We start from the raw sequence: 17,438 nt of genomic DNA on the forward strand, positions 1-17,438 counted from the left end.
TTTCATCATGAATTTTTAAGAAAATGCAATGATTACCCCTAGGTTTAAAGAAGTATTCCAGAGCTGTCATGCATCCCATGTCATGTCCCAAAAAGCAGCTTCATGTTCAGTCTCTTGCCTGCTAAAACCAGAGCACAGTGGGATGGCTGATGAGTGTTTCCACTGCAAAGCTCTTACCTTACCTTGTGATGGGACAGAAGAGAATATCAGGATGTTAATGTAGTGTATCTGGGAAATACAGTTTTTTGGTACTTTAAGATGTCAGCCAATAGTATGTTTATTTAGAGTCCATCAACTTATCGTTACTTGAGATGCAAAAATGTGAAGACTCTTCTTTTGCAGAACCTTGCTGTTTAGAGCTTTCTGGTACAGGATTTCATTTTGAGATTCTGTAAGGATTGACATTTTGTCTCTAGATATGAAGTCCTGTTTGGCACATTGACATCTAGAATACTGTTTCACAAAATACTACTATAGGCAGAAAAAAGACAGAAGGCAAAAAGTTTGGGTGGTACATGCCATCTACTAGGTGCACAACTATGTCTTCTGTGATAAAATGACCAGATTCATGGATAAGAAAAGAACAGTGGTTGTAGTAGTTGTAGACAAGAAAAGAACAGTAGTAACAGTAGTTACTTTTGAAAAATCTCTACCTCTTCCCTTTGAAGATGAGAAGATTCATCATATAAGTATTCCATTTGTATTTAATCAAGCAGAAGTATACACAGGTTCCACTCTGTATGAATACTCTTGCTCTTTCATATCGAAAAAAGAAAACTGATTAAGATGTGGTAACATGCCAACAACGCTTACTCAGAATGTTCTTTTTCAAATTTTCATAATATTTCTGTAAATACTGTGTGGTAAGCTGGCCTTTAAATGGAATCAGTTTTGACATCTGCAATGCTGCTCAAAATGTAACGCTTATTTAGAGAGTGTTAGCATTGTAGCTAAAAGCTATACATATAAACCAATTTTTTGTATTTAATATCTCTATATGGTAAACATAGATCTTGTCTGAATGTGTGTTTTACTTTGAGCCCACATTATTATCTTCAATGTGATACGCAACTATCAATGTTGTCAAACAGGCAGTAACTGGAATCCTATTAGGAAGAAGTATGATATTATGTTATGTAGCTTGTGTGCAGTGCAGAATGAATGTTGTACATGGATTTCCATTGATGTCATGATGCACAGGAATTACATGTCCAGCAGAGACGTCAAGTGCGTTTATGCTAAAATAGACAAAAGCACATAGATTATGAAATCTAAGGACACCAGGCAAATCCAGAAGGATGCTCAGCAATACCAATTCTTTGTGATTTGCATGAGTCCTACGAGAGGGAGCTCAGGCTGTCAGGATTAAACCCTTTGATGAAGGAACATTTGCTTAACATTAAGACTAGAGGAACTTCTTTTTCTCCTGCTTTAACTGAAGGTTTTTGCTCAGATTAAGTAATACACCAGCTGTGTTCCTGGCACACAGCAAACAATGAGATACTTTGCATAACATAGACAAAATACTGAAACCCAACCTTTTTATTGCCTGTGATGTTAGCATTGTCTTTCAAACTTGAAAAGTGCCACCATATAAGCAAATGTAATACTGCAAATATAACTGTAGGATGCCACAATGCTGCTTGCTGTCTTTTCTTCTGAAAAGGTGGGGTTTCTTGACACTTATGGAGAGATTTGCATTTTTCAATTGTTTGATTGGGTTAATTGGTATGTTTATAACTGTTGCAGATTGTAATGTCTCCTAAGGCTAATCTTGAGATAACATATTTATTAAATGCTAAAAAATAAAGGTGAGACAGCAGTGCACTGTTTTTTACTGTCAGTAACCTGCGAGAATAGACCAGGATCAAGACATCGACACTGGTACCTCCTGCTGAGTTTAATGAAGGGAGAGGATCTGAGCAGTTTAGGGAATTGGTGGTGGTGTTATTCAGAAACAACTTGGGCTTTCATTGAAAACCCCACTCTAACTCTGGATAGCTCGTATGTATTATTACTAGTGTATATTGCTGCAAGCAAGCATGCACAGAAGTTGTTTTTCCACAGAAGAAATGTTCTTTCCCGTTTTACTTGCAGTTTATGCTTACATTAATCATGATTAATGGTTCTCCAGACATGGGAATGAGTGTACAGGAAGGAAGGAAGGAAGGAAGGGAAGGCAATACTGCCAGCGTGCACAATTGTGCTGGAAACAGGATGACATTTAAGAAATCTGTGGCACTAGCTTCATATTTTCACCCTTGGAGTGGCAGAAAACTCTGTCCCTCTCAGTGGGGCAGCATCAAGGAGTAGAGAAGATCCTTTTACCTTGCAAGGACAAAAAACCTTCCTGGTCCTTTGACACAAGGGAACGAAGGATGCAAGGAGAGGAAGGATGTGGCCTCTGGTATGACTGCCTTCTGCCACATTAGATCATACAGCTGCGTGGCTGCTGAGTATCTCATCAGTGGATGCTGAAGTTACCATTGTACTGAGATGTCCTGGGTGATTTTGTCTGTCTTTCTGCTCAGACCAATGTAACGTTAACTATTCTTGTTTCACACTTCTAAACTTTTCTTCAGAGCTGCGGGAGCGACATGTTGACGGTTGTTAGTAATTGTATTACTTCAGGGATCCTTCATGGGCTTTGTGCCTTACTCTGATCATACCACACGTCTTGTGAATGACGTTTTAAGTTTCACATGCTCTCAGAAACTGGGTGTCAAAACTCCCACTGCGTAATGGTCTTGAACTTTGCCAGGTTCTGTTAGGACGAGATGGCTAGTATGCACTGCAGGAGACTGTACAGAGAGGTAAGATAATCCCTAGACAAATAGTTGAATGTCCCATAATTTTTTTAATACTAAAGACAGGCTATCTTGGGAAAATGAGGGAAACTGGAAGAAGGTGGGAGGTGAACAGAAGAGCCTGAGAGCGTGGATGGGGTAGAGGAAGGGAAGATCTGAGGTGTATGCAGGAGAGAGAGTCTAGGGTGTTGTAGGTTCAGTGCAGGCCATTTAAAGCAGCCGCAATGGGATGGACGATGGCAGTGAGAAAGAATGAAGCATAAAAATAATGCAGAATACAGAATTTTACTGATAGAGAAAGGAACTGACCTATGGAGAGAAGTAGATGTAGAGTTGAGCTGGCTAAAGGGACGGTTTATGCAGAGATTATAGGGAAAATACGAAGAATGCAGAGACAAGAGGCTGAGGAAGGGAGCTGGCTACTACCTGGCTGTAGCCTGTAAACCAGGAAATCATGTAGATCTTACTTCTGCGTGTTCATCTCAAGCTAAATTGCTCCTGAAATGCTCAGGCATGCTGTTAGGAGAGGTTGTTTTTTTCTGAAAGCTCCAAAAAGCAAATGTCACACAATAAATCCAACGTTACGGTGTGCTCAGCAGAGGCAAAACAAACATTTAACCAGGAAAGGAAGAAGCTTCAAGTGTGTGCTTGTGGCAAGAGGTAAAGAGGTATGCTGTGCAAATAAATTACAGGTCAGGCTGCTGAATTGCCCACTCCCTAAAGAATGTGCAGTATTTACATGAAATTAAAGTTAAAAAAAATAGTTACCACAGAATTCCCAGCTGAAGAGGAAATAGATTTGCTAAGAAAAGTGACTGTAGTTTCAAAACCAAGTACCTGCATAATTCCATATGCAGTTGACTGCTCCAAATGATTGATAACCAGCATCTTACCAGTGTTACATTTTTGGTTTGTTCAACTGTGCTAGTAACTATAACCATCCTTTTCTTTCCTGATATTTTAGGTACAGAGAGAACTGGCTGCTGTCATTGCCTTAAAAGCAAGGAAGTCAGGTGAGTCAGCAGGTTTTGTAACACTGTTCCCTTTTGCAATTTATTGAAGGATTTGAATTGCCATTGCCATTTTACTAACATGGGGAAGCAAAGACAGTGGATCGTGTTCCTCTCTCACTGGAGAATCCGTGTATATAGCACAATGTAATTACAGTCTAGCTTCTCTTCCCCTAGATAGTCACATCTAATGACCTAGCTGATAAAATCGGAGTGTTACAGTTGAATGTGAACTGGGTTCTCTTTCTGGCCAAATTCACTATTTTCTCAGGGTTTGCGCTTTATAAAAGAAGATTGTTTCTTTATGTGACTTACATTTAAGACAAATAAGTTGATAATTTTCCTGTGTTTCCTTTTATGGCCCAGTATCTCATGCCATCTTCCCTGTTTTGCCTGCCCAGTCAGGTGTATTTCTTTATGCTAAAGCAAAAGGACAACATCATGCATGAAAGCGTTCTTTCCTGAAGACTTGTCTGTACATCCGTATGGCTGTAAAAAGCAAGTCTCGGTTATCAGGGTAGTAGAAGGAGAAAAGCAAATGGATAACTGAGTTTCTGACATAAACATTTACAGCAAATGCTGGTGATACAGTGCAGAGGCACTGAAATACGTAGTCAGGTCAGCTCTGTCGGGGTTTGGTAGCACAGCCACTTTCAGAAGGTATCGGCATTGCTGAGCTGTGTTTTCTAGGCACTGCATGGGGAGTGGCAAAACCTTCTTGGTCAGACCTGACTCTATACAGGGTTAACTCTCTGGTGTCTTCATGTACGGTGCAGTTATCTGCAGTAAGGGCAAATGGCACGTGGTAAAATGAGAGTTGAATATATTTCTAGAGTAAAACAGAGGGGAGTTGCCTTAAATCATTGGTGTGTTCCTGAAGCCATTGAGGTCTTTGGGAGCATTTGCACTGAGCATCTCTTATGATCTTCAGTGATTTTGCTAGAATTTAAGACTGTGGATCTTGCACCTTTTGAGCTATTTTCTGACCTGTTAATAATACTGTGTTGTAATATTTGTGTCTTGTCTATCTGTGGCTTACCTGTACAGCACAAAGTCATTATACACAACATGCTATCTTAAACTGGAGGCATCAGGAAGATGTAGCTGGCATACCTGCAAATATTTCCTTGTGAAAATGTCAGTATTACAAAAATATTCTAGACATGGTTTAATTCATTTTTGGCTGGAAATAGAAGTACCCATAGGTTATATCCACAGTCATCTGTAAATGTAAATCCGCAGAAAATAAACACAAGTCTAAATGTGAATTCAGACCTAAATTGTTTCTGTGTAATAGCTTTGCTTCTGAAACTGCTATGGTAGTTTACAAAGTTAACACCCCTCAGCTGCTTGCACTTACCTGGTATCACCCCAGTCCCACCTGAATTATAATGGCTGAACATGGAAATGCTTCTGCTCTGCTTCAGTGCAGAGAAACCCAGGCTGTTTTAAAGAAGGGCTCAAGGTAACCTTTTGTTTTGTTGTAAAATGGGCTAAGAGTATGGTGCCATGTACCTTTTCATTTAGTGCTTATAGGTTTCTAAGGAATCTCTTTCCCTGCTTCTCAGCAGTTGTGTTGGCAAATATTACTACTGCTACTGGCAATAAATGAGAACTCCATTCCCCAAAAGAGTTGATTTCAACCTGAGTTGCCCTCTCACTTCCTTTTGGAGGATGGCTGCATAATGGTTGTCAGTAGAAAATGGGGTGGGAGTTGGATAAGGAATGAGCTGCAGGAGATGAAAATTGCAAAGGAGTATAGCTCTTGTAGTGTCCTTTATACTGGTGTAATTGCAACCCACACTGAGAAGGTAGACGTATTTTAGGTAAAACGCACAGCCTTAAATAAACAAAGCTCCCTATATAGACCTTTCAAGCGCTGACCTGGCTTTCCTAATAAATTAATGTAAACACTTACAATATGGGTTTAGATCTGAACAAAAGATACCTCTTTAGAAAGTTTAACTAGTGCATGCTTGTGCTGGAATTTGCATTTCTTTATGCCTCATCTTGGATGGCTGTAAGAATGGGTACATGATCAGGCATAACTGTAAGGTCTAATTTAAGTTAATGCCTTTAGTACAGTAGGAGCAGAGTAAATTAGGGTGGTTGATTATGCTTTTTTACTTTATTGCTGATGGTTAAATTCACAGCGTAGCAGTCACTGTTAGCAATCAAGCTATGGTATGCTGTGCCTGGTGAAGTGAAGCTTATTTCAGAGAAAGCGCTTCTGGAGCTAAAAACCACAGTAGCTTTCAAAGATATTGTTCTTCTAACCTTCTCCAAGACTCCATATAATTACAGGAAATAAACCAACAAAGATCAGGCAAAGAGTTTATTTTGGCAGAAATAGATTGGGCTTGCTGCCCTGGGTGGCTTCCAGACTGGTATGAATGGCCTGAGTGCCTGGCTCATCTGCCCTGGGATTCATGAGTGGCGAGCGCTGATGATGGGCATGGTCCTAACCTGCTGGCTGAAACCTGCCTGCAGTGGCTAATTGGTTCATTAACCAAAAGCTTTCCTAGGAATTGGCAGCCCAAAAGCCAAAGCTGTTGTGCGGAGGTTCCTGTACTGTTTTTGATGGTTTGGTGGTTTTTAAATTACAGTGTTTCAAAATATTTCCTCTAGATAACTGGTTAGTACTACCACTAAGAGGGAAAAAAAAAAAAAAAAAGAGTATTTTTGCTTAATGGAAGGACTGTATAATTTGTTCCTGGATTACTTTAATTTCTGGATATATTTCTGTCATTAGAGAGGCACTTCACAGTGATTTAATTGTACTAGAAAAACTGGCTGATTAAAGCTTTAATATTACTTGTCTAGAGCTGTTGTATTAATAACTGGGTTGCATTGCGTGGAAAATGCTATACAATCACACAAACACCATAGCTCCCTCTGCAAGAGGTGAAGAGGGTCCAACTAGAGAGGTTTTCTATGCTTGGAGGGGGAAAACATTGCCTTTGGTTACCGGGTGAAACACTTTATTTTTGTTTAAATGAAGTGTGGGTTTGCTACCTAGTGTATGGATATGAGAAGTAGTAATTACTATTTCAGTTCTTGGGCCAGAATGGTTGCTTTGGAGATTTAGACGTTGTTATCTACTTACAAAATGCTTTGAAAACCAAAGCAGGGACCTGAGCCTGCTATGGGGTAGGGCAGAGTATCAAATTCTTGCTAGTACAGGATCTGACTTGATGCAGAATGTCAGCTACCAGAAAACAAAAAGTCAGTAGTGTGTGGGGGAGAATGCCTTTGCCCAAGAGGTGTTCTTCTGTTTTTATTGTGGGGTGGAAGAATAGGAGAAACACATAAAACTGACAGATGGCTCAAGGACAAGTGAAGAACCCCAAAAAAGAAAAAATTCTGTGGAAAAAAGCTCTTTTTTTGTATTTCAGATGTGTACCACAGGTATACCACTCCAAGAGCAAGGCATAAGCCAACAGAGAGGTACTTGAGAGCCCTCATGCAGAGGGAGCTCAGTATTTTTAGGTTTTTTTGCAAATAAAAATAAAAAATGGATAAAATTAATGCCTGTAATCCTGAAGTTTTGGTGGACCTTCAGTAACACTGTTGACTAGAAAGCGCATTTATATTTCATTAGAATAAAGGTCTCATGGGAAAGGTGACCTAAGAGGAGGAAATGAGCTTGCGCGCTTCTCTGTGGCTTATAAAAATGCATTAACATTGTTCTTGCTTAACCTTAGAAATAAATAGATTAAATGCTCTCTTCCTTGGCTTGGTAAAAAAAGGTCTTGGGGAAGCAAATAACTGGAGCAGAAGAAGAGAACTTTGTTTTTAATTGTAGGCACTTGGCATTAGAATTGTGTTTATATCTGGCTGGCTTTTGCAAGTGTGCTGAAACAGAACAGAAAAGCAGCCTCTCATCTGGAGGTTTACAAGGATTGGCATTTATCTCAATTGCTTGTCATGACTCATGACATGTTTCTTATGTGTTAGAGATGGTAGCTAAAACAAGGATAAAAAGCAGCAAATAGCCTAAGGCTGGAGGCTTTAGCTGGTGGCGTAGCTACACAGGTACCTCTGAACTGATCAAAATCTGTCAGGAACTGGTGTTAATCCCATCCACAAACAAGATGCCTTGCATTTCTGTACATGAACATAGCTGCATCCTATGACATCACCCAGTAAATTCCTTTAACTTTATATCTAAAGGAATTTCTGTAACTTCATTCATGCAAAGGGCCATTCATAAGAGCAGGACTCTGGTCCTTGTGTTTCTGTATTATTAGAGGCTAATTAAGATAACAGTTGACAGAGTATTGATGAGGTAGAAAGAGGGCAACTGCAGCTTCTCTCCAAGCTTGCTGGAGCGGCAAGCGACCGGGCTGGTGAGAAGGGCAGGGCAGCCACAAAAGCCCCAGCACTTTGTTGTTTTGCTCCCTCTTAAGAATGATACTCAGATGTCCACAATATAGTTAGATACTTTTTAGTCATGCCATTCTTAAATTGACAAGCTCTGTTGATATTTTTTTTTTGAAGGGTCATTTACATTTTGTTTATAATATGGCTTTTGCAATGTATTAACGTTATATTTGAGATCTTCTGGATTACCTCCACCCTATTCTGACATATATGTATGCATATCCACTCTTCCCCTTTTCTTTTGTATTGATTCTCTCCGGACTTAACTGCCTATGTGATTTGCTCAGTACTTTTATTTTGGGACAGATGATTCAATATGAAGCGGTCACTGGGGCTTGAGCTTTGTGGACATGAATAAAAAGCAAGCTGTGAACAGCTATTCCTTTTCCCAGCCCGTGCGCCACCTCGACAGCACTGCTGTCAGAGCTGACTGTGTGACTTGATTCGAACACACTCCAGGCAATGTCATCCCGGTTAAAAACATGAGAACAGCGAGGCTGGGTCAGGTCAGAAGTCCATCCAGCTCCGATCCTACTTTGAGTGATGAGTAGGGGATGCTCAGAGCAGAGAAACAGAGCAAGTACAGTTCTCCTTCTGATGTATATACTCAGCGTCTACCAGTCTGTGCTAGAGGGATTTTGCTATACCCACACTGTCGTGTTAGGTAGCCCTTAGTGGACCTTTTCTCCGTTAATTTATCAAGTTACTTTTTGAGCCTGCTTATGCTCCTGACCTTCATCACCTTTTCTGGCATCGAGTCCCATAATTCAGGTGTGTGCTATGTGAAAGCATATTTTTTCTGTTTGTTTTTTTTTTTTATTTTAAACACATTCACCACGACCCTTACTCTGTTGTGACATAGCTCTTTGGTTGTGGAAAATGGTGAATTTTCCATTCCCAGTTCATCACCATACTGTTCAGGATTTTGTGCACCTCTGTCATACCCCTGTGAGAAGCTTCTTATCAGGGTGGGGAGGTGGAGGGCTGTGGGAAGGAGCCCAGTAAGACACTTTTGGCAGCAGTAAGCTCTTTTATCAGCTTAGTTAATTCAGGAAACTGCATCTTTACCATTCAGCCCTTTTCCCCAAGTAGCACAGATCCTTGAGAGACTTCTTGGCAACTTTACTCCACGATAATTAGCAAAAACTTTGTCATTGGGTGCTATATGAATGTCCTGTGTTATGTCATTAGTTTTATTTACTTGTAGAACAGACTTGTTATATAGACAATGGAAATCATTGTGAATTTGAATTAGATTTGTACGCATACTTGAAAAATTAGGTTACAAATACAAGAGGTCATTCAAGAACGGAACAGTTCAGCATTGTGTCTAAATCTCAAACATATTAAGTAACCTTTGAATTTATAGGTTTTGTAAACAAGCAGATTTACAGTATCTATGGTGTAAAATGTGCACTTATTTTATGCCACTGAAAAAAGGGCATAAAGAGGGATGAAAAAACATTCTCCTGTTCACAGAATAAAGTGGTAGTCCTGTGCCAGAGAGATGTGCATTGTCCCTTGTGGAAAGATTGAGAAAGTTTGAAGGGTGGGAAAAGGTTAGTATCAGTAGGATCTTACTGCTTGTCTTGTCCCCTTATGTCTCTTTTCAGTGGGTTTATTTACTTAAGTAAGACATTATTTCATTATAACTTTCAATTCCTTCAAGCATCCACTTCTTTAAAGCAAGGGTTGAACTTATCAAAATGTGTGGAATAAAGAGTTCTTCTGCAAGTGTTACTAATAGCACTCATCCTGGAGAAATTGCCACTCAAAGTAAAGGTGCGGGAGTGTCACGCTCCTGATAGAACTTGGTAACTTTATCTTTACTTTTCCTCTGTGCTTTGAAATGTGGTTCAAAATAAAAGTTGCACCTCGAACACGGCTAGGAATAAAGTTAACTGTGCTTTAAGGATTTCGTGCCTTGAAGGAAGGGACATAATCCTGTTGACTTCTTTAAGTGATCCTTTTTAAACATTTTATGCCTTATTGAAGGGTATGCTAACCCCTCAGGGCCAATGTCTTGTTGCATCCCGTGGGATTCTTCCATTACTCCAGAGATCAGGCATACGAAGAAACCAGCAGCGCTTCAGAAGGGTAGGACCTGATGCCTTGTGGCCCTGGCACATGGTGCTCATTGTGGTGGCTGGTCAGGAACACTGTGTGACACACACACACAGACACACACAGACACACACAGACACACACAGACACACACAGACACACACAGACACACACAGACACAGACACACACAGACACACACAGACACACACAGACACAGACACAGACAGACACAGACACAGACACACAGACACAGACACACAGACACAGACACACAGACACAGACACACACACACAGACACACACACACAGACACAGACACAGACACAGACACACAGACACAGACACACAGACACACAGACACACAGACACAGACACACAGACACACAGACACACAGACACACAGACACACAGACACACAGACACACAGACACAGACACAGACACACAGACACACAGACACACAGACACAGACACACACAGACACACACAGACACAGACACAGACACACACAGACACACACAGACACACACAGACACACACAGACACAGACAGACACACACAGACAGACACACACAGACAGACACACACAGACAGACACACACAGACACAGACACAGACACACAGACACAGACAGACAGACACAGACAGACAGACACAGACACACACACACAGACACACACACACAGACACACACACAGACACACACACACAGACACACACACACAGACACACACACAGAGACACACACACGGACACACACACAGAGACACACACACGGACACACACACACGGACACACACACACAGACACACAGACAGACACACACAGACAGACACACACAGACAGACACACACAGACAGACACACACAGACACACACAGACACAGACACACCGACACACACAGACACACACACACAGACACACACAGACACACACACACAGACACAGACACACACAGACACACAGACACCCACCCACCCCTCTGCTGTGCCGTGTCTCAAGCAGTGACCAGCCGCTTTGTGACCACCCCGGGCAATGCTGGGGGTGGGAAGTGCCCTGGACAACACCCGTGAACGTTCTGTGCAGTCACACTCACCAGCCTTGGTCTGTTCAACAGCTGATGTAAAGCAGAATGGACTCGGTCTTGGAAAAAGAAGAAAAAGAGGTCCAGAGAGTTCTCTGGAGGGAATTACACTGAGAGGGGGTTTGGCAGTTTATGGTCTGTTTTTTGCAGTTGTTGCAGAACTTTTTAGACTTTCTGTGTGATTTGTGAGCCACACCAAAGAAATGAGCAATGCTGAATAGCTGTGTAGGTGACAGACATTTTGCACATATGCAAAAAGGGATTGCACCGTAAGGTCGGAAAGACAGCAGTTGTGCGAAAAACCAATTCCCAGGTGAATGTTTTGTTTCCAGTGTTTTGGGAGAGGCATTTACAGACAGCTCACAGAATTTTATTTATTCAGAGTCCTCTTTATTTCCTGCTCCCTTCCTGGCCGTGCCTGGAGGATGTTTCCATGGAACAGAGAGCAGAGTTTTGCTTTGCACCAGCCTGCTCAGCTACTGCCCTTACCTCCTCGTTTGATCAGTTCCCAGCAATCATTCTCCTCATGCCTGCTGATTATGTAATGGGCTCTTCTCCACACCTCCAACACCTCAGGCACCACTGCTACTTGATTTTTGAAAATTTTAAATATCGTGCACGTGAGAATGAACGTCTAAAAGCATGGGGTAAAAGTTAAAGCTTTCTGTATTCAGCCATTGAATGGTTTTCCTTGGGCTGCTACTGCTGCAAAGAACAGTGCCTTTGTCTGTTCCTGTAGTAATCCTACAGTGTTTGCCACTCGTTTTCCGTTTTTTTTTCCTCTGTGATAAAAAAATTCTGTGAGTTCCTATGTTCACAAAGTGGGTATCAGATGTAGGGTTTCCTTTGTATGTATCACAAAGTGCCAGGCATTGAAAACCAAACCTCCCCCGGCCACATGGATCGACAGTAGTTGATTATCTATTAAAAAATGCCTCCCTTGTTTAGGCAGAGGTGTTTTAAAATTATGTTCTTCTAATGCATTACCACCTTGGATGACATGCGGGCCTTCGAACCCATAGGAAAAGCTTCAGTTCTGATAAATAAAATCAACAGAGCTTCCTAGTAAAACCAGTTGTACGGTAAAGTGAAAAGAACAGCAGCAAAGGCTCCTGGCTGTAATCTGACTTAGCTGGGAAATACCGGTGGCTTTTCGTGGTCCACTCGTTTTTACTTTACACCGGCTATATAACAGAGGCAAGCCCGTGGCTCGTTAGAGCTGAGGCTTGTCTTTCCTGTGGTCATTCAGATGCAGCGGAAAGGAACAGCGCCTTAATGGTGTGTGGATCAGCAAGACCAAATCTAAATCGGTCAGCCTCCTTTCTTACCACACTGGCTTTGCTCTGTTTAGATTGCAGATTCCTACCCTTGCCGTTATCTGTTCCTTTTGATAAACTCTGCAATGAGAGGAAATGTTTTTGCATCATTTTTGGGAGCCCTGTTTCCTATTTGAGATCTGAGAAATGGCTTGTAGCACTAGGACCCTTGGGAACTTATTTTTCTGTGTGGAAACTAGACCAGCATAATGAGTAGCCTCTGTGCAAATTCAATATTAGTTCTACACCTAAGGTCAAGCTGAAGTTAATGACCATTTTTTACATACAGAAATCAGTTATGAAACCAACATTACATTTCACGGTTTTGTAATTTTAAAATGAAATGAAATGAAATGATGGAGTAATTTATATTAAATTGATTTAAACTACAAAGCATAAATATCATGAATCCCAGATTAATGTTTGAGAGAAAATGGCATCATTGTCACTTGTGCAATAATTTGTTCCCCAATTTACAAGCACCTTTATTCCATCCCATGCTTGCTGTGCTTTTTTAGATACAGAGGTGCTGAATAATGCTGTAAGCAGGAGTCTGTCTTTAATAATTTTTGCATTTTCTTTGTTTCTTTAATTAGCTGATTTACTCAGCTGATTGCACAGCTGTCTGGGCAACACCCCCCCAGGGGTCTGCCAACTGTTTCAGAGATACAGCGAAGGAAAATCTGTACAGTAATTTGCATATATATATGCAGAAATAGTGGGAAGGAATGAGAAAGCTCAAAGGCAATTTTTTTATTGCTAATAAAAGGAAACATGTTAAGGATGAGCTTAAAAAGCTTTCTCTTTTCAGTAATTTCTGGGAAAAGATTACAGTTTCACGGTAAATAAGGAACCAATTCTCAGTTTGAGGGTTTTATTCCTGGGATTATCGCTGTCTGTTATATGCAGATTTGGGGGATTTCAGAGGTATTCAGTGTGTTGATTTTCCCCCTTTAATTTGGAAAATGGACTTGGAAAATACAGGAGTATGCACGAGGACCTGGTTTGGCTTAAAATGGTCCCCAAATCTGAGGTTTGTAAAGCATTTACTTGCTGCTCATCTTCCTTTCCACTGCTCAGTGCTAGTGCCTTACATAACCTAGAGGATCTGGTTTTTAGTTTCCCCAGCGGTATCAGGATGAGCTAGCTATTCATTTTTTTTCCCACTCTGATAAATTAATAAGCATCAGCAAACATTTTAACACTGTCAAACAGCTCAGAGGTGCCATAGTAACCAGCTGTAACTAAGGCTTGCTGTATGTCCTCCACAAAGAATAACGTCGGATATTCAAAATAACAATAAAGTTTTCAAAAATCATGAAATTAGCTTAGAATGACATGATTTTTTTGCTCTTTGTTTCTGAAAAGCTTTACACTAGCAACTTCATTTGGAAAAAGAAAAGAAACATGCCTCTCAAAAAATTTGGGATATGAGAATGCTAAAAGTTGTGAGCTTCCCAGCAGCTGATGATAAATCAATTGGTGCAGGCTGCTGGCAATTCAGAGCACTGGAGGCTTACCCTGGGGAATGTTATTGCAGATTCCTGAGGTCTTTTCAACAGCGATACTTGGACAGGGACAGAAAAAAACAGGCTATAACCATCTAGGAGGGATAAGACAGTGAAAATCTGTTGGCTTGTCAAATAAACAAAGTTCTTCTGTTCAGAAGTGGTCTCTACCAGTTCCAGGGTGGTGTGTGTCTCCTATCTGTAGAGGGCACGTAGGTGCCTTTTGCTTACTGGCTAGGAAAAAGAGATGCATATATGAATTTTGATCATACAGTACTGAAAGGATTGAAATCTTACAAAGGGCAGAGTGTGTTGGTGTTCTAGGATGTTAGCAGGTTAAAGAACACTAAATAATAAATTAACATTCTCATTTGAAATGAAGGGTTTCAACATCTGAAAACATGAGGGACGTAGCCCAAGGCGTGACCGAGCTTTCTGTGGCAAGCAGAGCTGCCCGTGGGGCCAGTGAACTCATCCAGCTCCCGCTCAGGCTGTGGGGGCGAGCCGGGTGTGTTTGTGCACCTGGGGTCCCTGCACCCTTGGGCTGCTCCCAGGGCGATGCCTGGGGGTTTGCAGCCTGTGAGGCAAGTTCAGCCTTGGGAGCAGCCTAGGGCAGTGCAGAGGTAAACTGCATGACTGCCGAGGGCGACGTTTATGGGTTCCCTGTCCCCCAAAAGGCAGGCAGCCCTGGTCCCCACAGCTGGACTTCACAGCAAGCTCGAGGGCTGGAGCTGGAGTTGTGTGGCACGAGGGGTCTGGCAGCAGTGCTGGCTTGCAGGTTGTCCTGTCCCCTGTCCTGCCTGATGCTGGGGGGCTTTGTTCACAACCAGACCATCAAACTGAGCCAGGTTAAAAGTAATACTTTGCCAATTCACCAACTCCAAATGGTTGATGGTAGTACGGAGAGGGACTAGTAAGTACAGGAGGTGTGGGACAGCCAGCAGTGATGAAGAGCTAAGCTGGCTTTCTGTCCTGGAATGACCATGTGGGTGCTACCTAGAGTGAGTTGCTTACGGATGGACAGATGTTCCTGTCTGCTGTTCAGCAGCAAAATGGTTAACTGTGATGGCAGTCCTCTCTCAAACATTTAAATAATTAGCTTTCAAAGTTAACACCCTATTAAGCCAAAGGGAGGAAGTTCACACCTTTGCTGCTGTTATTGTTCCAGTCTGGCTGGCTGCAGCAGTAGAATGACGCTAGTGCCTTGGTTTGTGTTGTGAAGGTTATCTCTGCAGCCAGAAGGGGTAGAAAGAAGAAACTTCATTTATAGAAAAGGAAGAAAACACAATACAGCAAAGCCTCTGGGAAGATTGCAGTGCCACGGGTTCCAGGAGTTGGTTTATGTGTGGATTATTTTTTTTTTTAAACTGTCCTTTCCACTTTCAGTTGGGTTGAAAGATTCTTCTGCGTTGAATAAGACAAAGTATTGAAATGAAATAATGTGTATTTAAAATCTTACTCAGCAAACATAATTAATTTATCCTCAAGTCTGGGGGCGTACAGAAGAGCGTATCGTGGAGGCACAGGTCTGTGAGTAGCCCTTGGCAGGGTTCTTCCATAGCCAGGAGAAGGTCCATCCTGCTGCGGGTGGCTGATGTGACCCTCCCTGCATGCCAGGCTGTCTAGCTAAGGTGAGCCCTTTAGCGTGCCTGTAATGCTTTGTGCTGCTGAGGAAGACAAGTCCCTTCCGATGCCTTAAATCTACATTAAACTTTGTGGTGTGGCAGTAAAAGTGGGGGAGTGCTCTCAGTCGGTAATGGTGACAGAAAGGATGTGCTCGGTTCCAGCGTGAGAGTGATGGTTACGTTCCCTTTCCCTTCACAATGCCATGCGATGGCTGATTCTGCTGAGGTAGCTAGTATAAACTGATTTACTTCTGTTTCTTATTTCTTTGTTATTTTTTCTGCTGATTTAATGAGCTGAAATGGGATTACTAAAGGACAAGGCTCTCCCCCGCAAGAATTCTCTGTTCCAACATTACTTTATCGAAGAATCTGCTAGCAAAATCTTAGCTCTGGTCCATGGGGACACAAGGAACTCAGATCAAACGCTGGCCCTTGTGATCCTTAAGTGACCATAAAAAATCAACATCCTGAATTCCCTAGGCTAATTTGCAAATGGACACATTTGAACTGCATATTAGCAAGCTAATGCTCATTTAACATCTTTTTCTTCCATTCATGGTGACCTCCAAAGGAGGAGAAATGCTGCCTATAGAAAAGGGGATTGGTCCCTCTATCTTTGTTTGTATTTTTTTCCTGTCTTGGGTCTCAAGCATGAACCCAAACATAATATCAAACAGATACCTATAGATCAGGGTAAACCACCTTTGCCTTTCCCTGGTGTTGCGGCTTTGTTAAGACCTGCTGGGGTATTTGTACCAGGGAGCAAGGCTGGGTTTATGCTGGCGGAGAAGGAAGGGTTTGGCCCAGCTCCAAAGTTCACAACTTTTTTGTATGTACATGTTACATTTTCAGGGAACTGTCCCAGAATCAACACTTGCCTGGGAAATCTTTCCCACCCCACCCTAACCTTCCGGTCACTTTTCCTATGGTTGAGTTTGCAACATCAGGCGTTTTTATTAAGAAATAGATGGCGAACCGACAGTGAGTGGGAAGTTATCCTTGAATTCTTATATTTTATGACACACCTTTTATTGCATGCACAAAAGCCCATGAGGGCAGCGCCTGGGCCACTTCAGGGGGTGCCTGTGAGTTGTAATAGGAGGCACGAGGTGTATCGAAATTGGTTTCTTATGTGTGTGTGGTGATCCCCAGTAACATAAGTTTCTGAATACACAGAAACACTCTAAGAAATTAATGTGGTTTTTTTTTGTATTTCATAGGCAAAATATGTAGTAAACTTTTCATACAGAAACCAAGAAAATATATTTAAGGGTTGTTATTCATTTGTGTGGCCACTTCAGCCTTCAAGGGTCTACATTCTTGCAGTGGAAAAAAATGTATGAGGCGGTGTGATTCCTTCAGTATTGCTCCCTGCATGTAGTTAAATGGTTCAACAGTGCCTGGTTCTTACGGGTTTGGATAAGAGGCAGAGAGGACAGGACACAAAAAATCAAGTTCATGATGGAAATTCCATGAAAAAGAGGCCGACTGTTCCCTCTCTCCCAAGAGGGCTGCAAGAACATCAGTGCGAGTTCTGGGTGATTTTTTTTTTTCCTTTAAGAAAATATTTACTGGTTCTTTTCTACATTCCTTACACTGTCTAAACAACATTGACGCCAATGAGAGCTGGGTTTGGATTAT

General features: G+C 41.7%; 1 protein-coding gene across 3 annotated transcripts in view; it reads left to right on the forward strand.

The window, feature by feature from the left end:
• RAPGEF5 (Rap guanine nucleotide exchange factor 5) overlaps positions 1–17,438 on the forward strand; it is a 173,498-nt gene that overhangs the window by 52,317 nt on the left and 103,743 nt on the right. For all 3 annotated transcript variants that reach the window (XM_080382161.1, XM_080382162.1, XM_080382160.1), the window contains exon 7: positions 3,772–3,820. In XM_080382161.1, coding sequence (XP_080238287.1) covers positions 3,772–3,820 — 49 coding nt within the window. The remainder of the gene's footprint in view (positions 1–3,771; positions 3,821–17,438) is intronic.

The sequence above is a fragment of the Falco punctatus genome (genome assembly GCF_963210335.1).
Source record: "Falco punctatus genome assembly, chromosome: 4".
NCBI classification, from domain to species: domain Eukaryota; kingdom Metazoa; phylum Chordata; class Aves; order Falconiformes; family Falconidae; genus Falco; species Falco punctatus.